Below are 25,859 nucleotides of genomic sequence, written 5' to 3' on the forward strand. Positions count from 1 at the left end.
AGAGTTTCCATTTCTTTACTTGCACTGTTAAACTAACATATTTTTCATTACCAGCTATGAGGAGTTTTGTTGCTCACTGTCCTGAGCTTCTAACGGAAGATGTTATTCGAAAACTGATGACCCCTATAGAATGTGCTATGACTATGATGTCTCAGTAAGTATTATTTCACAGGCACTGGGAAGCAGTTTTCCCTTTCAAAATCTTTTTGACAGCATATTTATACAAGCCTGAAATAGCTAGCAAAGTTCTCATTTAAAAATTATTAATCAGATATGAGAACAAAGAATTGGCGAGAGAACATTAAAAATACCTACCAAGAAATTTCTTTTTAAATTATATGGGAAAAACTGCAGAAGGGCTGTGTAGTATACCAATAAAAATAAGATGAGTTCAGTAATGAAAGTTCTAAAATGTGAAAAAAAGAGTAAACAAGAATAATGGATTTTCTACCAGTTAAGAGTGTGAAATGTATAAAAGTGTTTAATTCAAAATAATTAATGAATATGTATGGGTTGTTGTTGTTTTTTTCAAATCATTTTTCTAACTCTTGATGGAATTAGCTATTGATTCTAAAAAACTGATACTCGGAAAAACATATAAATACTTCTTAATTTAAAAAAATTCCCCTAATGAAATTCATAAGGCCGGACAGAGGCTAACACATATAAAATACCTAGGTGTGATCAGCTTTTAAATAAAAAATTGAAGAAAAATATTTTGGCCCACTCTGTGCTAGGTTTAACTTGGTCATGGAGGTTGCCCTTTTTTCTGAATCATTGGCAACTTTCCAAGATGATTGAAATTAAAATCCTGGGGAAAATGGAATCTTACCACTTTTAAATAAAATTTAAAATCTTACCATCACTTATTATTATTATTTAGTCTATATTCAATAACGTTGCCAACTCATACATAAAGATTTGGCCATTTTTTCTGTACCTGCTAGCCAGACTGGAAAGTGCCTTGATTTAGAAAGATTCTTATAAACTATCCTCAGATTTGGGGTTGGGAATTGTGTGGCCATCCAAATGTTGCTGGACTGCAACATCGACAATTCCTTATAACTAGTCTGGAGCTTGGTCCTTATGGAAAAATCACATAAATCAAATAAATAAATAATGCACATTCAACAAATGTTTTTTCTACTACACATTGTTCTCATTATTTACTACACCAGTGGTAATCAGAAGAATTTCATTATACCCCCTCACAAAAGCACATGCTAATTTATGAAATGATGAATTTTCTTGACTTACAGATGTTAATAGGCTATGAACTATGGTTCAGAAATAATCCCATTTGAGATGGTATTATCTGCCCTGGCTCAGTGCTAGGGAATCCTGGGAACTGTGGTTTATTGTGGCACCAGAGCGCTGTGACAGAGAAGGCTGGATTATTTCTGCAGTGTTGTTTCGAGCCTAAATTAATGAACTGTGACAGGTTTTAAATTTTTTTACTCTCAACCTGTTTAATTGCAGTCCCCTTGTTCAGCATCATGTTTCTTGTATTTAATACTGTATTTTTTGACAAATACTCATGAGATTTTACTAATAATCATTTTTGATTTTTTAATACCACAGCATTCCCTCTGTAATTAAGGCCCATGGAGCTCATCTGAAGGCTAGTGCAGCAATGGTCCGATTAAGGCTTTATGACATTTTGGCTTTGTTACCACCAAAAACATATGAAGGTAAACTGAAGTGAATTGTTCTTAATAACCTGGCTCCATATTTTTTGGTTTTAATACTTAATTCCTTGGGACCTTGCTCTTTGGATCAGCTTTTCAATGAGTGAGTTAGCTAGAAATGGTTGGGATTATGGGTTGGATGAAACCACTGATTTCTAGACTAGTTTTGTTTGGGTAGAGATACAGGTGATGATCCCAGTTTAGAAACCTAGTCACTGAAACAGAGAGCCAGTTCAGATGCAGAAATGTTGCCTACAATAATCTTGTTATAACAGTAATTTTATTCATCTACAACCTAAATTTATTTTGCAACAGTCAAAGAATCCTTTTAAGGAAGGAGGGTACTGTACACAACAGTGAGCTAGATTTATGATAATTGGACATAATTTACTTTGGACACTCTTCATGCATACTTGACTTCTTCTGCATTAGAGCTTTTCAACTTTATCCTTTCTAGCAGTAGCTCCTTATGGGATCTAAAAACTTACTTTAAAGATTAAAGGCCAGCAGTTTATCATGTACTAGGGACTGTAGAAGGAAAAAGCAACAACTGTGCATGCAAAAAGAAAATTATATATGTTTGAATTCTAGCCTCTGCAACTTTTTGCTATATTTATTCTGGCTTTATTTCATTAAAGAAATAAAGTATACAAGATAATACTGTCTAGAAATCTATGATGTGCCCCCATCCTCTGTTTCTTTCCTTTTGCCTGTGTGGAGACTGACTCTGATGTTTTGCTTTTGGTCAAAGCTACATGTTCAGTTTTTTTGGAGGGGTAGAATGAGATTTTCCCTAAAGCTTACACAGTTTAGTGGGAGCATGTGTTTCCAGCAGATGAATGTGATTTTTCATAATTATACAATTCCAACCATAATATAACTACTCTTTTTTTGTACAGCATTATCCGTGTCTTGGATATATGCTTGCTTCTTATAATATTGATTAGCATGCTGCACCAATGTTGCATTTTTTCAATTTCTTATTCTCTAGGATCATTTAATGCACTACTTCGGGAGCTAGTGGCAGAATTTACTCTGACAGACAACTCTGCTAATACTACTACCTCCTTACTGAGATCACTTTGTCATTATGATGACAGTGTTCTTCTTGGTTCCTGGCTACAAGAAACTGATCATAAATCCATTGAAGATCAGGTATCAATTTTTTAAAAAGATCTTCCAAGCCTCTACTGTTTGTCTTTTAAAATTTCTTAATCAAACCCTGACTGTTTTTGTTTGTTTATTTGTTTTACAGTATGTACTTGGTAAATACTAATAGGACTGCTTAGTTCTCCTGATTCCTAAATCCCAAGGGTTAGGTTAGACTCCATCAAAAATGGGTGGGAGGAATAAAACAAGCAGTTTTTCAGCAGGGTTGGTGTAATAGCCCTGCTTGCTACTGCCTCTCTCTCTGTTACAGCCTACTAGTATGGCTGCTAGTGATGACCACTGAGGGAGGAGACTTCAGGGAGGTGAGTCTCTCTCTGCCCCAGCCTGCTGAAATATTTTTCTTATTACCTTTGCATTTCTTTTCAAATATAGCTGCGAGTTAAGTGATTTAATTTATTTGAAAAAACATGCCTTTCTGATCTGCCTAGTATAATCACTGAGATGCAGTGGACAATAAGACAATAAATTCACACCATAAACATTGGTGTGAATGGCGGTTGGATGGAGGAGGATGAGTTGGCATTGGTGACTGATAAAAGCACTTCAGAGAACGCTGATATATATAATGGGCATTCTGTAGTTTGTAGGTGCTGCTGCTATTGTTATTTTTTGTTTATATATCAAGATATATAAGGCAAATAGGGACATCGTGGCTCAGCGGTTAAGATGCTGACTAACAACTGCAAGAGCAGATTAGCAGTTCAAGGCCTGAGCACTGTATGATGGAGTGAGCTCTTGTCACTAGTCCCAGCTTCTGCCAACCTAGCACTTCCAAAGCATGTAAAAGTGCAAGTAGATAAATAGGTACCACTTCAGTGGGACGATAACAGCATTCTTTGGAGTCATTCTGGCCACTTTATCACAGAGGCATCTTTGACAAAACTGACTCTTCTGCTTAGTAACAGAGATGAGCATTGCCTCCTACAATTGAATATGGCTTGACAACCTTGTCAAAGGGGAAACCTTTACCTTTTTTATAGGGAAAATATAATTTTCATAATATTCATTGCCACATGAGAGTAGTTCAGCTTGTGCAGTAGGGCTTCTTCTCTTTCTTCCTTTCTGTCCCCCCCCCCCCCCCCAAATCTTCTTCAGAGGATACCTCAACCCTCCAGAACAGATTTTGAGGAAGTTTGGGAAAATGAGGAGTAGATGGGCATGCACTCCACCAGCAGTATTTGTTCCTAGACAGCTAAAGCTGGCAACTCATAACTGAGAAATGTGTTTCTTCTTCATATTTCTGGAAACTGTGACATTGTTTGCTTGTAACTCATTGAGGAAAGTTCATGGAATCGTGAATTTTATGCAGTCTTGGTATTTGCATAAATAAGCACAAGCAAAAACATTCCATCTGAACATTATATAAAAGTTTGGGTCCTGATTTTTTAGCTCTATGAATGACAACTTCTTTCATTCATGGAGTGAAAACTTGGGATCTCTGCTTTAAAATGTAATCCTTATTGGTACTTGCAATAATGAAGACATTTGCAATATCCAGTAGATATTTTTGTTGGATTTACTTGGTATTGTGTAATTGCCAATATCTATGTTCTATTGAACAAGAATATAGTCGCCTCTCCTTTTTTCCAGGGGAATCGATCTGCACCCCCTCATGAAAATGGAATTTTGCTTATATTCAAGCTCCATTGGCTTGAATATAGGCACGTGGCTGCGCACTTCGAGCACACACCCCATTGTTTCCCCCTCCATTCGTCCTTCACACATAAGCGAGGGACGTGAGTTTAAAAACCGTGAGAATGGAGGGAGGACTGTAATTTAGATACATTAGTCATTCTTTGGGCTATGGTATCATATGTTTTGCCAGTGTGTAATGTCAATGGGCTTCAAATTATGCATTACAGCTCCAGCCAAACAGTGCTTCTGGAAGCGGTGCCCTAGAACATGACCCATCTTCCATTTACTTGCGCATCCCTGCTGGTGAAGCTGTGCCTGGTCCTCTTCCTTTGGGAGTATCAGTCATCGATGCTTCGGTTGCTCTGTTTGGAGTAGTTTTCCCTCATGTTTCCTACAAACACAGGTATGTTTATAGTGAAAGTTTGTGCTTGAATGTTTCACTGGTGTACTTAATTCAGCAATATTGAAACCAGAATCCTGTTATGGTAGGAATATGCTGACAGAGTTGTGCACAACACTTACCTTTACCTGTTAGACAGGACCAGTTCTCAGGCTGCAGGAGGCAGTGGCTGTCACATCAGTGTGGGCACCACACATTTCCAGCATCAGCTGAGGTGTGGGAGTGGCTGCAATTGCATCAAGGAGAATAAGGTTGAAGCAATATAGAAGAGTGCAGGCGGTTTAAAAGGGAGGAAGAGATACATGGGTGAAGATGAGTACAGCATAGTGAGAAGGACAGTGAAGGAAGAGAAAGGAACAGAGACAGCAGGAGGAAAGGTGAGGAGGAGGACAGAGGGGAAAAACCCAGCATAAGAAAGGAAGCAAAAGAGGAACAAGAGGGCAATGCCAGACAGAGACAGTGAGGGCACTGGAGGGAGTGGAAGAACATTAAAAAGCAAGAAGGGAAAAGGGATTACTGAAGGAGAAAATCTAGTGCCGTCCCCTTTGGTCAGAGGCAAAATAGGTGCATTTAAGGTAAAGGTGAAGCAGGGGAATAAGGACACCTTCCCACAGAGTCTCAGGTTAGTGCCATCTTTCATCCTCCACTTCAGTTCCTTTGGGCTCAGGGATCTATCTTGTAGATCCTTGAGGCAACAGCCCAGGACATAAGGCAGGGGCTTTGGGGAGGAAGAGAGGACTCCTAATTGTCAAGTGTCTGCCATTGGAAGAGGCCATGGTAGAAGAATCCCTGCAAGGGGGAAAAAAAAAGCATGGGAACCTTATTGAGAAGAAGACATTAAAATGCTTATGCCTATTGGGGGTAGAGAGTTACCTGTAATCCAGTTCTTGTGATGGCCATGGGCCACAACCTGTGGAAGGGTACTGAAGCAAAATTGTACAAAGATCTTACCCATGAAGCTATTGAGATGGCTAATAAAGTTAGTTGCACATCCTAAGGTCGATTGCTCTGCAGATTCTGGAACAAATGGCAGGAGTTACTACCTCTGTGGAGGCTACAAAAGGACCTGCAACATCTGTTTAAATGTTAGCAGTTAATAATTTTTACATATTTGTAATTTCTCAGAGTTTACAAGTTTCAAAATCCATAAAACAGCAATACCTTTATTGGTCAACCAAAATGCACAAAATATATGATACAAGGTTTTGATGCTGCACTGGCTACTTCATCAGGCAAACGTGTTAAAAGTGGAACAGGAGAAGGGGGGAAGATGATGTTGGAATCATAGGCGAATCATTTTGTCGAAATGTTGTTACAGTTGTTCTCAGTTAAACTGCTATGGAAGGATATCCATGTAGGCAAAGGCCATTCCTTTTGGCTGTGTGGGCTCTAGGGGATTGACATCTCATTCTATTGTAATTAGCAAATCAACAAATGTATAACATTTTGAAATCTTCTGATCAAACATTTTGTAAATAGTAGCTAATGTTACTGATAAATGAAAAATAACTACCTACAACTTACTTCACATGTGGCACAATCCTTTTGCCTTGAGGAGGTGTCTGGTGGTCATAACCTCTCTAGTGATTTTTTCTGTCTTTCAAAGAACATTTTCCTCAGAACAATTGTATTTGCAGGCTACAGATGTTGGATCATTTTGCAGAATGTGTCAAGCAGGCCAAAGGTGTTCGTCAGCAAGCTGTGCAACTTAATATTTTTACTGCTGTTCTCAGTGCATTAAAGGTAAATTTGCTTCACAAAGCATAAAGTTGTCTTTTGTAGCATTCTGCTTTTGCTCACCTTATGTAATTAGAATTGAATAATTTTAAAACTGCAAGACATTGATAAATGTGTGCAAATGAATTGATTTCTGATACTATTATTGTGCTGATGTAATTCAAAGAACCAAGTGTTCTTTCTAAGAGAATTGGAAATCAAGAACTGCTGCCTACTTAGATTTTCTTAGAATTAATAAAGAAATGTTTTATACCTTCCTTTCATACTTCTGATCTCAAAGAGGCTTTTTTTGAGGAGCTGTAATATTTGGTGCTAAAATATGCACTAGAATTATGTTGAATTAAGATAGCAGGTACAAAGGAGCCCATGCTAGGATAAAGGATTCACGTTGATGTTGATATAGTCTAGTGCTAAACACTTTAATGGTAGTATTTAAAAACCATGTGGAAAGATAATTTATGGTTTTGAAGAGAAGAAGCAAAATTATTTTCATTCATAAGCAATGTTCCACACTATGTTGTGCAAGTACTAGTGAAAAATTCTGGAGATATAGAGTTGTTTGTCCTTCACATTACATGTCACTTTGCAAACATTATGAAATGTTGAACTAAAAAAGAGTTTGATATGGTAACCTGAGAAGAAACAATAATCATGCTAACAAAATAATATATCAGGATTTCAGTTCATTACTGCTCTCAGAAACAGCCCATCTTGAGCAAAAACACACTACAATTGAGTATGAGACCATCCCTAGAGCACTTATACAAACTTTAACTTACTTGTAACTGGAAATTTATGGAATTCATTTACACAAGTAGTACTTAGAGCCAATTTAAATATGTACCGTTTTATTTTTCTCCTTGGTTAAAGGGCTTAGCTGAGAATAAAAGTACGTTAGGACCAGAAGAAGTTCGCAAGTCTGCATTGACATTAGTTATGGGAGCTCTTGACAATCCTAATCCCATTCTAAGATGTGCAGCAGGTGAAGCTCTTGGGAGAATGGCACAGGTAGTTGGAGAAGCCACATTCATTGCCAGGATGGCTCAGTATAGCTTTGACAAGTAAGTTCTGTTTTCACCCTAAATAAAAGATGACAAATCTCTGTCTCCTGAATGTGATAGCTGGCTTTAGATGACTTTTTACATACATTATTTCAGCGTGTCCTGTAATTTATCTGAAAGTTTTGGTTTCCTCTGTCTTGTTGTGTGAAAGTCTTTCTCTTTTGTTAAAATAGTCTTCAAATTAGTTTGTTTTTAACAAATTCTGTATCAACAACCAATTAAAAGAAATGCAGCTTTAACTTTAAAAATGTCTTCACAGGCTAAAATCTGCTAGAGATGTTGTATCGAGAACAGGCCATTCCTTGGCTCTTGGCTGTCTCCATCGTTATGTTGGAGGCATTGGATCTGGTCAACACTTGAAAACCAGTGTTAGTATTCTCTTAGCACTGGCACAAGATGGAACTTCTCCTGAGGTTCAGGTAAAAGAAATCAATATCCAGCACAATTTAAGGTTTATACAGTTTACAGTTTGTCTTGTCTTCTGTCTGTCTGTGGATTAGGGATGTAAATCTTTATTTTGTTATTGCAAACAGGAAAGAAGAATTTCAGAAGTTCTTTGTAGCCAAAATCACAAGACATTTGTGTATTTTTTTGCTCATTGTTCACATTTGTGGACTTATATGAAAATTTCATCAGATTTTATATACTAAAATAGACTGTTTTCTGTGCAGAACAATTTTTGTGTGAAAAATCACATGGTAGTTGACGATTTTTCCAAAACATGTTTTGAAACACCCTTTCTCACTGAGGATGAGAAGGAGGCACTTTAGGAAGAAATACTCTGAGAGATATCTAACTTTCTTTTCATGTTAGTGGCTGAGAGGACTGTGGATCCAGTAGAAGAAATCCAACATACCCCTTTTTATCATTTTCACAACTAGTATATCTACCCTCAGAAATAAAGATGTTGTAAAACCTCCACTATTACTAGGTGAGGCTGGGAGAAAGCATCTGGTATCACATCTCCCTATCCAAAGCTGGAGCAGTGTCAATAACCTCTGTTTCTGTGTATGCACTGAATTGTAACCGGAGTCAGCATCTCTGACAATTTAGTCAGAACCCCCAAAATGTGCAAGCTGAAAGTGTGAAACTTGATGGGACTAGGTACCAGAGGTCTAGCCCACCGTATCCAATCAATCACATAAAAGAAGTTGTACCTTTCTTGTATTGGTGCTATGCTAGAGTTTAATGCTAAGAGTCCATTTCTCAGAAATCTTACATCACGTTGTGGGCCCAGGTGGGTCTGCTTTTTATTTTGTTTTGTTTGTTATGAGAGGGAAGGTCACTACTTGCACTTGATTTCCTTCCTAATTTAGAGAGAAATTGTATGGGCCACTGAGGACTCTTGTTGCAACCATGTTTTCTATAATCCTAGTGTATTTTGCTTTGAGTATATGCCTGACATATTCATTCATTCTTCTTCTAGACATGGTCACTCCACTCACTTGCTTTAATAGTAGATTCTAGTGGACCAATGTATCGTGGATATGTAGAGCCCACTCTGTCTTTGGTTCTCACCTTGCTTCTGACAGTGCCTCCATCACACACAGAGGTTCATCAGTGCTTGGGCCGATGTTTAGGAGCTATAATAACAACAGTTGGTCCTGAGCTGCAAGGTTAGTGTAAAAAAAGAATATACATGAAAATGTGAAAATGTCATTTTCCACCATCATCATATATACAGAGTTTCAGCTAACAAAACTCTTTCAAGTGGTTAGGATCCTATTTCAGTTTGTGCAGCCTGAGGATATTGTCAAAGAGTGTGCAAGATTATCACTTTCTCTTTATAAGATTGCTCCTCCCAGCTAGTGAAGTCTGCCAGTCCTGGTCTTAAAATATAGGTATCAGAAGCATTAAAGTATGGGGTTGTTTTTCCCCAAAAGAGACAGTAGTGGCACTCTCAAAGAAAATGGGCCTGAGTCTCTTGGATATGAAGCTTTAATTGACCAGTTTCAAATCTGCTGTTTCTGAGCAAGGTCTTAGAGTATAAGGTGTGACAGCAGTTTTTGGTGGCAGTAATTATTTAGAGCTGTTCCAGTTTGGCTTTGGGATGGCTGGAAATTCTGGTTGACATTTGGAAATGGAGTGTGTGTGTGTGTGTGTGTGTGAGTGTGACCCTGTTGGCTCTCCTGGACCTCTCATAACTGGATCCTTCTGGACTGTGCATCTGGAATGAGAGTAGGAAGCAATGGCTCCAATCTTACATGGGAGAACAGATCCAGAAGAAGTCACTGGGGAACTTTAGCTTACCTGTGACCATTGACATTTGAGGTGTCTTAAGTGTTTTGTCTCCCAAGCTTTTTGTTACCTATGAGAAATGTCTGGAAGCAGTGATTTGGAGGTTTGAGTTATGATTATCAGTATACATATGTCACTACACCTCATTTCCACTGTTTAATCCTAGAACTGTAGTTTAATCCTGAATGGGATTCTGAGAGTAGTGTTGGTATGGCAAGGGAGAACCATCTGAAATGTAATCTGTGTAAGCTTGTAAAGTACTATGGATGGGAAAATGTGTTAATGTTGATGGAGTTTTAGATCTGATTTTGGAGGAGGTCACATTTCTCTTGAAGCTATATACCTTATCAGTGCTCCTACAAAGAGGCATTTGCTTCCTAGGGTGTTTTCTATTAGTTTGGCAGCTGTCACGTTGTCTTTAAAAAACTGATCTAGATCTAAGTTAAGACTTGGATTTAGATTTATGTTTCCTTTCTGATTATGTGGTAGAGAGTGGTGAGAGACCCAAGTAGGTCTGATCATTTTTAGTACTGGGTAGAAGAGGGCCTTGAACTGTGCCTTAAGGGTAATAAAGGGTTACATTTGTGTGTGTGAGTCAAACTTGGAGAACCCCTTTAAGCGTATGTAACAAGATCTAGGCGCATACAGTGGCCCCTCTGCATTCACTGGGATTAGGGGTGAAGGACTCCTGTGAACATGGAAAACTAGCAAAAAAAAAACCAAGCACTATTCTTTTTACCTAAAAACACCTCTCTAGGAATTTCCTGGTCCTCCAGTGCAACCCTAAGGTCAACATCTGCTAGGAGGACCTACAAATGCCTAGAGAAGTGTTTTCTCTAAGAACATCTAGGTTTGCTGGTATAACTATGCTCAAGTTCTAGCAGAATTGCTCTGGAGGGCTTAGAGATTCTTAGAGAGAACATATGAATCAAAACCGCAAATAATGAAATTCACAAAAGTCAAAGCTGCAAATGTGGAAGCCAACAGTATAACACAGGTGTGAAATTGAAGGGGAAAATATTATAGATGTTTTAGAAGCTGCTTTCATAATGTTAATTTTCTTAGGTAATGGAGCCACTGTTTCTACAATCCGCTCCTCGTGTCTGGTGGGATGTGCAATTACACAAGATCATTCAGACTCTCTGGTTCAGGCAGCTGCCATTTCCTGCCTCCAGCAACTTCACATGTTTGCACCACGACATGTTAACCTTTCCAGTCTTGTTCCCAGTCTTTGCGTGAGTATAAACCATGTTTCTCCTTGAAACAGTCACTGCTTGAAAATTAATACACATCTCATGTTAATCCAGATTTGGTATTTCATAGTTTTTGTGGGTTTTTCGGGCTAAATGGCCATGCTCTAGAAGATTTTCTTCCTGACGTTATGCCAGCATCTGTGGCTGGCATCTCTGAAGATGCCAGCCACAGATGCTGGTGTAACGTCAGGAAGAAAATCTTCTAGAACATGGCCACGTAGCCGGAAAAATCCACAAAAAACTATGGATGCCAGCCATGAAAGCCTTCGAATTCACATTGGTATTTCATGTTGTGACAGTGGTGAAAGGAGAATACCACTTTTGGGGTTTACTTGTTGTTATTTTCTTAAGAAAACCTACTTCACACATTTTTAAACTGTTTCAAAAATCCAAACAGATAAGCACTTTGGCATGCAAGAAGGGTAAGAGCAAGTATGCTTTAAGCATAACTTCTAGCAAGCTGGCAACTGTTCTGCAGAGTGAACTGCTTTCTCCTGTGGGAAAACCCTATGTACAAGTACCTCTGTGGAGAAAAGCCATGAGCCTGATAATTTAGCTGAAATAAAAAAGAAATATTTAGATGTATTTTGGTAGGAAGAAAATATGTACCATAATTTTGAAAATGCTTGTACTGTATTTGAAAAAAACATAATTAGCTTTGTGGTTTATATATTATATAATCCATGTTTTACATTCAGGAGCAGAAGCCTTTCATGACACATCATGTGAACTTCAGCTGCTCCTACTTCATTTTCTTCACAAAGCTTTAATACTGTTGCCCTTGGCTGCTGATACCCCAATTGGCTGACAGTAAAATGTCACCTCCTCCACAGTCTGACATTATGCCTTTATCCTTTGTAGTTAGGAATGGTAGCAATTTTAGCTTTCTTTTAGATGCATATTTTGCAAAAAAAAAAAAAAAAAAAAAAGGGGTGAGTGTATAAGACTTTTACAAATATTCAGTATCCAGAAAATCTTAGCAAAGGCTTCTAATTTTTTTTAAAAAGAGGAGTTTCCAAGGAATTAGGGAACACTTCTGTATTTCTAACCACTAATGAAGCAATGGATAAAATGGATTTTACTGTATGTATTGATTGAATGATAACTGTTAAGAAGGCAGGCACGCTGAATCATTTGGGGGAAAGGGGTCCATCTTTATAGGTTATATCAGAAATGAGGAGATTGAAGCAAACTAAGACTCAGCTCAGTATCCCATTATGTGAGTGAGCTTTCTCCCCATGTTTTCTCCACTAGCACTGGTGATAAAAAGCTTCCATTTGGTATTTGTTTTAAAAATATGGGTAGCGAGAACATGCCTGTAATGAAACTGAATCAGGAGCTTGCTTTTGTGTGTGTTTTCTGTCATTGAACAGAGTGCAAACCATAGGTTACCAAGAGAGATATAGAATAGAATATAGTTTATAGAATATAGTTTTTGTTGAACAGCTAGATTCCTATATTGTGATATAAGTATAATTATTTTGGACATATAATAGTCTGATTTTCAGTGTGAATCCTAATTTCTTGAACTACACTGGACATGCATGTACACATATGCACATTCCTCTGAACCTCTTTTTGCAATGTGTGCATGTCATTAGATTGATTTTGTATCCTATGAAAATATTACATCTTTTAAAATGGTTAATATAATAGAAACTTCAGTATATAGAAGATCTGCCATTAATAACATTTGGTGGACATTTCTTTAAAGTGACTCAACAATTCATGGTTTCAGGTTCATCTGTGCAGCTCCCACCTCCTACTGCGTCGGGCTGCAGTAGCATGTCTGAGACAGCTTGCTCAGAGAGAAGCAGCAGAAGTATGTGAATATGCCATGAGCTTAGCTAAAACTTCTGGAGAAAAAGAAAGTAATGGGATGAGTAAGTTTTGCATTTATATATTCTCTTTTAAAGCCAAAGTCGATATAGCTGTGTGATGACTAGGTCGCACTGTCAATTTCCCTTTTGGTGCCCCTAAAAAGGTAAAGGTTTCCCCTTGACATGAAAGTTTAATCGTATCCAGCTGTGGGTTGGTTCTCATCTCCATTATCAAGCTGAAGAGCCAGCATTGTCCAAAGATGACTCTGGTGGTCATGTGGCCAGCATGACTGAATCGAACACTGTTACTTTCCCACCAAAGTGGTGTCTATTTATCTACTTGCATTTACATGCTTTCAAGCTGCTAGATTGGCAAAAGCTGGGACTAGTGACAGGCGCTCACCCCATCACGTGATGCTTGGACCTCAAACTGCCAACCTTCTGAGCTTATGCTTGCCTGAATTGCTGTCTTCACCATTAAGCCACCACATCCCTACCTTGCCTTTACTATTACATTTTTACCTGCATTTTTCCAGACTTCATTTTTAAAACTCTCTCCTTTCAGATTTTGAACACATAACTTTTATTGGTGACATCTTGGTTGGTGTGCTAGGCCCTTGTTGAACTTATACTTTGCATATATTCAGATTAAATAACTAGCATCTTATATTAACTGCTTCTGAGTAGCAGAGGTGGAAGATGTGTTTGTTTAGTTTGATGATACAAGGCTAAGTATGTTGGTCCATGGCCCATTGTTTGTTAGGCTTAATAGTACAACCTCACCTACATTTACAGTAAGATGTACTTAAATTCATCACTTATTAAGGGAGGCATACATTTAGATCCTGCCTGAGATCCTTGGATATAGGATGGGATATAAATACTTTTATTAATAAAATAATACATTTGTTTATCTTGTGTTCCATAGGTCTTTTCCTTGTTTTGTTATTTCTCATTTCTTGATATCTAGAATACAAATTTATTGGAGAAAGGTTTGGTGCTTTTTAATTTACTTGTTCATAAATGCCATTTACATTCATAGAATCCTACAGAGAAAAAAATTAGTGTTTTGAATAACTAAAATTCAAGTAATTTTATTTATTTATTATCCCACACTTCTCCTGAATGGTGGTTCAGGAGGTGGTTCACAATATGAATTGAAAGCAAGTTATGTAAATTAAAATGATTAATTAAAAAGTTGAAAATAATTAAATAACCTACCATATCCACACATTAGTACTTTAAAACAATATAATAGCATTTAAAAGCCAGAGTTCTTCTGCAGAGAAGTCTTTGTACATTTTCATTTTATCTGGGAATGTTTATTTTTAAATTTTATATAGCTCAAATCACACCCCTGATAGTCTGTGTTATTGCAAATAACTGTACCATTCAGAATAGTTGAATGGTTATCTTCGGGACTCTACAGACAGGCACAATGTTACTCAAAATGATTGTTCCTTGATTGTTACTGGTCCTTGAACCATTGGCTGTTAGTTCTTACTAAGTTTCTAAGAAAGGCAAACAACTGTAGCTAATGGGAATAAATATGGTGCCTGTCCCTGTCACATTGGAGGAAAAATTTACCAATCCTACCCAGATGATAGCTTGAGAAGTGCTGCACTAAAGAAAAGTACATTCAGTTTCAGATTATGGCTGCTTTTTAACAGCAGGTTGTTTATCTCAACTGTTACATTTACTGTTTTATTCTATTATTGCAAATTATTTTGAAACCAGATTGAAATTATGTCCGTGTTCTACCTTTTTGGATCGCATGCAGCTAAATGTTTATTAAAACAATATCAGATATATATCATTTTGAAAAAATGAATGTGCATTGTTACCATAAATGTCTGCAACTTGTTTTGCAGACGTTAATTCTTTTGCTCCAGGACCTGCATTCCGAAGGGATATTCATGGTCGACATCAAGGAATTAATATCACAGAGACTGGACTAGAGGGAGTTCTTTTTGGGATGTTGGATCGGGAAACAGATCGGAAATTGTGCTCTGATATTCATGATACTTTGGGACATATGCTTTCATCTCTGGCAGTGGAAAAAACTCTCTCACTGGCTACGGTTATGCAAAGATGTCCTTGCAGCATCCAGTGGTAAGGATCCAAAAATAATTGCATGAATTCACAAAGCAATTATTATAACCTATAGAAGGTTTTCATTTAAATACATAGAATAATAGAATTGTAGAGTTGGAAGAGACCACAAGGACCATCCAGTCCAATCCCCTGCCATGCAGGAAATCACAATCAAAGCATCCCTTTCCTTATACTGCTTACTCTTATGTTACAGATATTAAAATTTCATATATAGTGTGCTAAAGTATCCTCCTTTGAAATTACTGCTTCACCTCAGAAAACAAATGTAAGCAGTAAAAAGCTTTGGAAAATAGTTGGGCTTCAGTTCACTTTTCAGAAGATGGAAATTTCTTAGCTGTGGAGCAGCCATTAATCAGTTTCTGGGTGAACATATCAGAAATAGTGTGTTTATGATTGTTTTCTTGATTGTTTATGATTGTTTTCTATTGGGTTATGACACTCAGGAGAGGAGGTATTTAGCAAACTGTCAATAAACCTACTAAGATTGATTAATCTTCCCTACTGAATTTTTCGTTGTAACCGTCTGATCATTTTAAATCACAAATCTTAGTACAGTTCTAGATGCACATTAAATCCATTTGAAACCTAATCTGATTGAAATGATATATTCTTGGAAACTACTTTTTCTGGGCTATAAAGGTCAGCCTATACATTATAACTTGTAATGTTAAGGCAGGTGCTGAATAATGTTTTCCGCTAATGCACAGTAGCATCCTAATGTCCGTGGAGCCCTGGGCAAATTTAAGAAATTCATTTGCTTTCTGAAAATTATTAATGAGGTAGTGACACATGAATAGAGAGCCAGTATGGTGTAGTGATTTGAGCATTGGACTGCGATTCTAGAGACCAGGGTTGATTCCCCCACACAACCATGGAAACCCACTGGGTGACCTTCGGTGAGTCACGCTCTCATCCCCAGAAAACCTTGTGGTGGTGTTGCATTAGAGACATCATAAGGAGGAAATGGCTTGAAGGTAGAGAACAACAACACATGAATGAAAGGTTTGAGTCACTGAGCTCTTAATTATTATTATTATTATTTCTTCTGTGAAAATTTTTACTCAGTTTCTCACTGTAGTGTGCATTGAACTTTTGACTTCTCCTTACTTTTGATACTTTATGTTGCATAGTGCTATTATTTTAGACTCCTATCAATTATTTCTCTTTGCTCTTGCAAATGACATGTTCTGCCAATATTTGTATCTTGTTCAACTATTTCTTCTTTATTGTGTTTGGGCATGATTTTGACATTTTGAAAGGTCTGGATACTATTTTATTGCTATCAAAGCAATATCATGTATAGTTTTTAAGAAGGTAAGTATAGGCATTTCATACCATGTCTCATCCCAGATCTAAAATTTTAATGATGATCTTACAATTCCATTGTTGGATTTGCTGCTGATCGTTGTATTAATGATCTCCTTTCCTTTTGTTTTATATTACTTGTGGTGGTGGGATTATTAGGTGGAAGTGACCATGTTCTCCTGGAGTTTCTTATACAGTGGAAAGGAGAAGCCAGGCATAGTCAGACACACATTCTAGGCTTTAGGAGAGTGGATTTCAGTAAACTTAGAGAAGTATTGAGGGTGATCCCGTGGTCAGAAATACTAAAAGAGAAGAGAGTTCAGGATGGATGGGAGTTTCTCAGAAGGGAGATACTGAAGGCACAATTTCAAACAGTTCCAGTGACAAAAAAAAATGGGAGGTGTCTCAAGAAACCTTCTTTGCCTCAGTCTTCTCAGAAAAGGCAAAGGGTGCTCAACCTGAGGATAATGGAGCAGAGGACAGAATAGGGGAATTTCAGCACAGAATAAGTAAAGAGATTATACAGGAATACCTGGTTAATCTAAATGAATTTAAGTCTCCAGGACCAGATGAACTACATCCAAGGATATTAAAAGAACTGGCAAATGTAATATGGGAGCCATTGACAATAATCTTTGAGAACTCCTGGAGAACAGGAGAAGTCCCAGCAGACTGGAGGAGGGCAAATGTTGTCCCCATCTTCAAAAAGGGGGAAAAAGAGGATCCCAGCAATTATTGTCCAGTTAGTCTGACATCTATACCAGGAAAGATTCTAGAGCAGATCATTAAACAGAGAGTCTGAACATTTAGAAGGCAATTCCATAATCACAAAAAGTCAACATGGGTTTCAGAGAAACAAGTCATGCCAGACAAATCTAATCTCTTTCTTTGATAAAATTACTTGCTTGTTAGATGAAGGGAATGCTGTGGATATAGTATATCTTGATTTCAGTAAGGCCTTTGACAAAGTTCCCCATGATATTCTTGCAAATAAGCTTGTAAAATGTGGGCTAGACAAGGTAACTATTACATGAATTTGTAATTGGCGGACTCACCGAAGCCAAAGGGTGGTCAACAATGGCTCCTTTTCATCCTGGAGAGAAGTGACCAGTGGGGTCCCACAGGGCTCTGTCCTGGGCCCAGTGTTATTCAACATCTTTATCAGTGACTTGGATGACAGAATTGGGGGCATACTCATCAAATTTGCAGGTGACACCAAATTAGGAGGAATAGCTAATACTCTAGAGGACAGGATCAACATTCAAAATGATCTGAATAGACTAGAAAGCTGGGCCAAAGCTGACAAAATGAAATTCAACACAGAGAAATGTAAGGTACTGCACTTAGGGCGGAAAAATGAAATGCACAGATATAGGATGGGGGACACCTGGCTGAACGAGACTACATGTGAAAGGGATCTAGGAGTCCAAGTAGACCACAAGTTGAACATGAATGAACAGTGCGATGCGGCAGCTAAAAAGGCCAAAGCAATTTTAGGCTGTATCAATAAAAGTACAGTGTCTAGATCAAGAGAAGTAATAGTGCCACTATATTCTGCTTTGGTCAGACCCCACATGGAATATTGTGTCCAGTTCTGGGCACCACAATTAAAAAAGGACTTTGAGAAACTGGAGCGTGTCCTATGAGGAATGACTTAGGGAGCTAGGGGAGTTTAGTCTGGAGAAAAGAAGGTTAAGAGGTGATATGATGGCCCTGTTTAAATATTTGAAGGGATGTCATATTGTGGATCGAGCAAGCTTGTTTTCTGTTGCCCCAGAGAACAGGACCCGGGAACAATGGATGCAAGCTCCAGGAAAAGAGATTCCACCTCAACATTAGGAGGAACTTCCTGACAGTAACAGTTGTTCGACAGTGGAACACACACTCTCGGAGTGTGGTGGAGTCTCCTTCTTTGGAGGTCTTTAAGCAGAGGCTGGATGGCCATCTGTCAGGGATGCTTTAATTGAGATTTCCTGCATGGCAGGGGGTTGGACTGGATAGCCCTTGTGGTCTCTTCCAACTCTATGATTCTATGATTTTACTTTATTATTGTATATTCTTTTGATAGTAGTAATAATAATAATTTGTTTTATTTATATACCGCTATTCCAAAGATCATAGCGGTGAACAGCAAGTAAGCTAATTAGCAAGTAAGCTGATTTTCCCCCAACAGTCTGGGTACTCATTTTAGCGACCTTGGAAGGATGCAAGCCTGAGTCGAGCTTGGGCCCTTTTGCTGGTCTTGTAGTCTAGTCTAGTAAGATAATTTGTAATTTGTTCTACTGAAAAATATTCTGTATTATTTGCAGATATGACTACTACAGTTCCATTGGGAGGTGAAAAAGATGAAGATGCAGAAAAAAAGGATGAAATGGATGATGATATGATGTTTACAACACTGGGTGAAGAAGACAAATCAAAGCCTTCAGTGGCTCCTCGATGGGCTACTCGAGTATTTGCTGCTGATTGCCTCTGTCGAATTATCATTCTGTGTGAAAATGCACACAAAGCCCACTTTGATCTTGCTCTGGCCCGTTCAGCCAAACTCAGAAACCCCAAAAGTAAGGAGAACTGATGGCTGCTCCTTTTCTTTTCTTTTCTTTTCTTTCTTTTTTTTTTTTTTTGTTTTTTTTTTTGTTTTGTTTTGTTTTTGTAATGTTTCTTCTCCTTTTTCTTCTTCTTCTTCTCTTCCTCTTTCTTCATTACAGTTATCATCATCGTTATCATCATGATTTTTGTTCCCTTTTTAGGTTAAAACAGTGATTCACAAAGCAAGTATTACCACCACCTGGGTGGAAAGATCCAGGGGGTGCTGGGGGCAAAAAGGGGCATCAGTCAAAGTACTGAAGTGCTAGAAAGACAAGGTGAACAAGCAGCCTTTGGGACCATGGTGGGGATGAGAAATTAGAGCGTGTGGTGGTGAGGGAGAAGTGGCAGCAAAAAGAAACTTTCACATTTGAGACCCTGCTTAGGCTTTTTGAGTTTTGCTGAGACTTGGCTTGCATGTTGGAGTTACACTGCTGTTCCTACTTTCTTTTGTTGGATGGGGCGAGACAAGGAGAAACAATGTTTGTGTGGTGTGGGGAGAAGGGGCAACTTGAAGTTCTGTGGGAAAGACATGTCTCTGGGGAAGGAGGGGAAGGGGTATTCAGGGTTGATTCTTCAAAAGAGCCCTTTGCCTTTCTGGGATTGAGAGCAAGGTGGTAGCTGCATTAAGAGATATTGGGAAGAATAAATAATCAGAAACAGACACTATTCCAATAGAATTGCTATAATCCATTGTAGTGGAGGACAGGGGTCTTGGAGATGTCTCATCCACAAGGGGTGCCATGAGTTGAGGGCATCTCAAAGGCAGCTAACAAGAACAGCAACATCAAGTGATGCATATGTATACAATCACTTCTTGGGTAGCTTGAAGAAGGTAGAAGGCAGTAGAAAATGGGGAAGATTGCACACCAGATGGATAACCTCAAACAGGGAGGTCACAGGCCTGAATTTAGTGGACCTAAGCAGAGCAGTGGAGGATAGGGGGTCTTGGAGAAGTCTTATCTACTGGGTTGCCATGAGACGGGGCCAATTCAAGGGCAGTTAACAACAACAACAAATAGTGTGAGAGGTTCAAGTCCACATAATTAACTTCATATCTGAATAGGGTATTGCTGTCCAGTTTGTAGCCATAGTCTTTCCCACTGTGGTGTTTTAGGGTTGATATTTTTGCTCCATAAGTAAACAGTGACTTATTTTCACACAGTCAGAACAGAGCAGCCAACTCATTTTCTAGATCCTGACTTTTCACTGGCTAACGAAAACCATTATCTTTCCCAGTGACTGCATTAACTCAAATTAAGTCTGAAATCTGAAAATAAGATGCAAGCCCGAAACATATGGACCAAATAAAGCACCTTCTGGACACTTTTGGGAGCATGCCTCCTAACCTCCCAGAAATCACTCAGAGGCCACCTAAGGTGGCCCAAAAATGAGTGGCAAAAAGCTGCTCCTGCTGGTGGCCTGTTTGGGACCACAGCAGCATCTGTTCACCACAGTCCTGGAGCCATCGTTTTGCTCTATCTGCCTCACCTCATGGTCTTCATTAACTATTTGCCTATTAGAAACTACTTTCTCATAGTGCTATTAAAGCAAAGGGGAAATTATAATTCTTAATCTATATTGTGGAGGCTAGACTATTTTAATATGTTCTTGTACACATATGCTCACTCCACCTTTGCATCCCTTGCTACATTTTAGCTTCACAGTTTGAAGTTGGTTTCACATCCTAGTTTATGTCAAAACCTATAACCAACATTTTCTAATTCAGACAGAACAGGAAATTGTGGTTAGTTTGCTCAAGAAGTCTTAAGTTTTGATATACCGGGAAGGGAAGAAAGAAAGAAATTCTTTCCAGTGTATTTTTGTAGTATGATCTCCAATGCCTCTTCCTTTTCTAAAACCAGCTTGAACAGCTGGAATTACTCACTCCATATATGGTAAAAGCTTTGTTGTAAAATTTTGAACATTCGTTTGGTTTAATAAGAGTACGGTGTGCCCTCGCCATACGTGGAGGATCAATTCCAGACCACCACCACCACCCCGCATGAGGCAAATTTCACAAATGACCAAGCCCCATTCATTTGAATGGGGTGCGCTGCTGCAGCGCACACCCCATTTACCTTATTAGGGCTCACCATCCACGTGACCTCAAATCCATGTATGGCAAGTCTGCGTATGGCGTGGGTGCACTGTAATTCAGTAGTCTAATAGTTACTACAATCTCCATTGTCTCCTTTCTTGAGGAATGTAATATGTAATATATATAAGTATGCACATACGTGTTTGTAAAATATAGTCTGTAGCATTTTCAGTCTGTGGACAATTGCTTTATTTTCCATATTTATTGGTGGGGGGGTGTTGTTAGAATTTGGATAGATTCCATCTCTATAGTTTGGAACAGCTTTATTGGTATGCCATCTGTTCATGAATTCTTCCAAGTGCTTTGAAAGCAGTTTCCACATCACTTTCTAAAGTTGCAGGTTCCTTGTCAAAAGGTTCTTCCTTTTGAAGGAATGTGTCATCTCTTCTGTGTATTACTTCACTGTCTTTTACAAACTAAGATATTTCCTTGGCTTTGGGTAAAAATGACAATTAACATTTTGCTGTATTTATCTTCTTAAAGGCTTCATACTCTAATGTGCTAGTTCCTCCTAGTTGTATCCAGTGGTGGCTTTGCTGTACTGGAAAGCCTTCCTAGTTGCACAAGTTGGAGCACCTGATTTTTGCCATTGTCACCAACCTCTGTCCCATCCAAATAACTGCTCAAAAGGGTCTGGGAAACTGATAAAATAGAATAGGATATGATACAGAAAACTACAGTAAATAGATGGATTAGTGAAATTTGTATGCTTCTGTTTGGGTGTGCAGAAATTCCTACTATGACAATTTTCCACCTCTGCACTAAAAGAAAACCACCATTGGATAACACTCACTTTTCATGGTGATTAACTCTTTCAGAATTCAGTTAAATTTGTCACTGAATCATCTGCAGAATGCTATGCAACTTCAATTTAATGTACAATAGGCCCTCCGCATTCACTGCGGGTTAGGAGTGCAGAACTCCCATGAAGGTGAAAAAAGCTACAATTTTTAAAAAAGAACACACTCTTTTTTTAACTGAAAGAACACCTCTTTAGGAAGCTCTAGGTCCTCCAGTGTTGTTCTGTAGACAACATCCTGCAGATGTTGTCCATAGAATTGTACTAGAGGACCTGCAAATGCCTAGAGAAGTGTTTTCCTTGTGAATCTCTGAGTCCTTGATGGTCTATGTCTAGCAGAGTTGTGCTGGAAGACCTTGAGATTTCTAGCGAGAACATATAAATCAAAACCACAAATAATCATATTGTAACATTCAAAGCTGCAAATGTGGAAGGCCAACTGCACCTCAGATTAATAGTACAGTGGTACCCCGGGTTACGAATTTAATTCGTTCCGCCGCCGCGTTCGTAACCCGAAAATCTTCGTAAGCCGAAAAAGCCATAGGCGCTAATAGCAAAAGCCGCGATTTTGTGCGAAAAAGCGCCGAAAAGCACCAAAAAAATTTTCGTAACCCGAAATAACCTTCGTAACCCGGAACAGTTTTTTTCAATGGATTTTTTTCGTAACCCGGAAATTTCGTAAGGCGGCGCATTCGTATCCCGGGGTACCACTGTATACAACAAAAACATCTTGGAATTAATTTGTGGATTAACATGTTAAACTATTAATTCATTGTTTTTCCTAATGATTTTACCTAAATATCTATCTTGCAGTGGCGTGGTGTATGTGCAGGCACGCACGCCAATCAATGAATACAGCACGGCTTCTGCGTAAACCGGAAGCCGCATATGGCATGCCTACGTATGGAGTGGGTGCGCTGTACACATATATAATAATTTAGGCTCTTTCAGAAAGGATTTTTGGGTTGAAAAACAGGTGCTCCTCAGTGGGCATATATGAGGGGAAAGTGTTTTGGAGTGTTGGGGGTGGGTGTGTGGGAATGCATTCAGTAATACACCAACCCACTGGCTGTACTGTTTTCTGTTGTATAGTACAATGAGCCCTTGTACTATACAACAACGCTGGGGTTTGGTTCCAGGATCCCCCATGGATAACAAAATCTGTGGATGCTCAAGTCCCATTATATACAATGGCACAGTAAAATTGTGTCTCTTGCATAAAGTGGCAAAATCCTGGTTTGCTTATTGGAATTTATATATTTTGGGGAATCTTTTCAAGCTGTGGATGCTTGAATCCATAGATACAGAGGCCAACTGTATTGCTTAATATCAATTATAATATTATTTGGGGTGAACTGCACTGAACCTCTTTATAATTTTTAGTGCTAGGCTCATGGATAGTTAAACAGATTTTTCTTCAGACCCATCCACTATTTCTTTCTCCAATGTCTCTTTCCTCTCAGTCTCCCCCTCCCCTCCTTTCACTGATTGATCTTTGCAGATATCCACTTATTGCTATACCTGCAGTGGCTCAGTGCCCACTAACTGAAATTAATTACTCATTTACTTTTTCAAACAAGGAATTTAAAGAGTGAGTGAACTGTATATGTTAGTAGGGTTGGAAAGGGAGATGAGATGAATGTTCCCCTGCTTTGGGGCAGCCTTTCCTCAGCTGACAGTTCCCCAATATGCTAGACTCCCACCATATCCAGGCAACAATTCTATTATGGAATATGTAGTCTGGGGGATGAGGGAATTCCAGGTTGGAGGAAGGCAACTTTAGGCCAAAAAGATCTTTTGGAGGAGCCAGTAACAGAAGGTGCCCCCTTACAAAGTTTATGCATCTTTGTAAACCGCTTTGATCTGTTGGAAAAATTTATTATTATTAAATTCAACAGGGACAACCATCTTGCCTTTGTAAATCCCATGACCTACCTCAACCCAACATTTTAATCAAGGAGTTAATTAACAGTAATTTCTGCATTAAACAAAATAAATTATTAGTGTTTATGATAGTGAATTAATTTCCCACTTTCTAGTATTTGACATTATTAATTTAATTTTCAAACTGAACTAAATTAAACTAACATTCCACGCTCTAAACAAAAGTCATGACTTTACCGAAATCTGGTGACATTCCTTATCCATCTCCTCTTTGCACTACATCTGTTTTTATAGTCTGAATCAAGCTTTTGTTTTTAAAATAGTGTGAATAAATTGTTCCTTTAATCCCAAAGGACCAATGATTGAATCTTAGAAGCGATCACATGTTCTTTTGTGAACAATAGATGCTAAGCTTGTTAACTACAGTTTAGATTTTCTGTGGATAGGAGCAGAATTCTATTCTGTGTGTATTTAATTTTTATTTTAATTTCTCATTTAATTGTTGTCAAACTTCAGTTTAATATTGAATGTAGGTCATATTAGAAGTATTCAGTTTAACACTGAATCTGGCTTATTTTAGAAGTATGTTAAATGAAATTAAAGCTTGACAGATCATGGCTTTTAAAGCAATGCCAGGACTTGGTTTTTCTTCCAGCTGGCTCAGCTGAGATTGGTAAAAACTGCATATCATAACATAGCTTCTACATTAGAAGAATGTAGAATGGGTGAGAGGCAGGTTGGCAGGCATGCTGTTACAGGTACCTTTTGAAGAAACAATGTGGATTTTCTTGCTTGTGTTTTCAGATGACCTTCTAGTGCTTCACCTCTCAGATCTTATCCGCATGGCTTTTATGGCGGCAACTGACCATAGCAACCAGTTGCGAATGGCTGGTCTCCAAGCACTTGAAGACATTATCAAGAAATTTGCAGCTGTTCCTGAACCTGAGTTCCCAGGCCATGTGATTCTAGAGCAGTATCAGGCTAATGTAAGATAACCTTTGTGTTTATGGTAGTTTAAAATTGGTTGTGAAACATCTCATATTAGTGTCATCTTGGTTTTGAAAGAATTTTGAATTGATGATATTTGGGACAGGTGCTCTGCAGTACACACCTAGAGCACTGGAATGATAGTCAAATCAAAGAGTCTAAATACAGTTCTGGAGCTCTACCATCTAGTGCTGGTTTCATCATTGCATCACCAAAGCAGCAGTTCCTTTATTCTTCCTGATGAGTTTATTCATATTTGGGAGGTTCTGGAGGATGAAAGTGTTATCAGCTGTGCTTAGAACCACTGGCATCTTTTCCATTATTAATTACTTTAGAACAAACAGTATTCCTTGTAATGGCAATTTTAGAATGAAACATATTTAATAAAATAGTGATGTTTTGCAAGTATGTCTGTTTTTAAAACAAGATTTTCTTCCCCAGTGAAAAAATGAGACTAACAGTTATGTATTATGTATGCCCAGTTGTTAATCAGTCTCTCTCCCCTCCATCTCCCCCAGTGGATATGCTGCTACAAAGGTTACCTAATGCAAAATATATGATATCAAAACACTGGATTTTGAGGGTCATTCCATCACACTGTTTTCTTCTTTTTTCTTTATAGGTTGGAGCTGCTTTAAGGCCAGCTTTCTCACCGGATACCCCTTCAGATATAACAGCAAAAGCTTGTCAGGTACAAAGAAGAGTACTATTGCAACTTGATTTTAGAAGGAAATCATCTTAAGGTTATGGATATAAGGGAGAAAAAGAATATGTGTTTTTATGTGCCTTCAAGTCATCTGTTGAATTATGGCAAACCCAGGAATTTCCTAGAGTTTTCTTAGGCAAGGAATACTCAAAAATGGTTTTGCTAGTTCCTCCCTCAGAAATATATCCTACACCACCTCGTATTCATTGACAGTTTCCTATCCAAGTGCTAACCAGGACTTCCAGCCCAATAATGTAATGCTATTTATTGGGAGAATTTAAAAAGTATATAGAAACTATATATTGTCCATTTAATACACTGTTCATATATTAATAATATCTTTCTGAAACCTCCTTGATCAGTGCAGATATATT

At 38.2% G+C, this 25,859-nt stretch overlaps 1 protein-coding gene across 1 annotated transcript in view; it reads left to right on the forward strand.

The window, feature by feature from the left end:
• HEATR5B (HEAT repeat containing 5B) overlaps nt 1-25,859 on the forward strand; it is a 77,255-nt gene that overhangs the window by 33,750 nt on the left and 17,646 nt on the right. The window contains 15 exon segments of the mRNA XM_042451727.1: nt 55-154; nt 1,582-1,691; nt 2,680-2,843; nt 4,721-4,896; nt 6,531-6,636; nt 7,501-7,691; nt 7,951-8,110; nt 9,118-9,307; nt 10,995-11,164; nt 12,921-13,065; nt 14,874-15,061; nt 15,063-15,114; nt 18,732-18,983; nt 24,597-24,778; nt 25,402-25,470. Coding sequence (XP_042307661.1) covers nt 55-154; nt 1,582-1,691; nt 2,680-2,843; nt 4,721-4,896; nt 6,531-6,636; nt 7,501-7,691; nt 7,951-8,110; nt 9,118-9,307; nt 10,995-11,164; nt 12,921-13,065; nt 14,874-15,061; nt 15,063-15,114; nt 18,732-18,983; nt 24,597-24,778; nt 25,402-25,470 — 2,255 coding nt within the window.

This window comes from Sceloporus undulatus, chromosome 1 (assembly GCF_019175285.1).
Source record: "Sceloporus undulatus isolate JIND9_A2432 ecotype Alabama chromosome 1, SceUnd_v1.1, whole genome shotgun sequence".
Classification (NCBI taxonomy): domain Eukaryota; kingdom Metazoa; phylum Chordata; class Lepidosauria; order Squamata; family Phrynosomatidae; genus Sceloporus; species Sceloporus undulatus.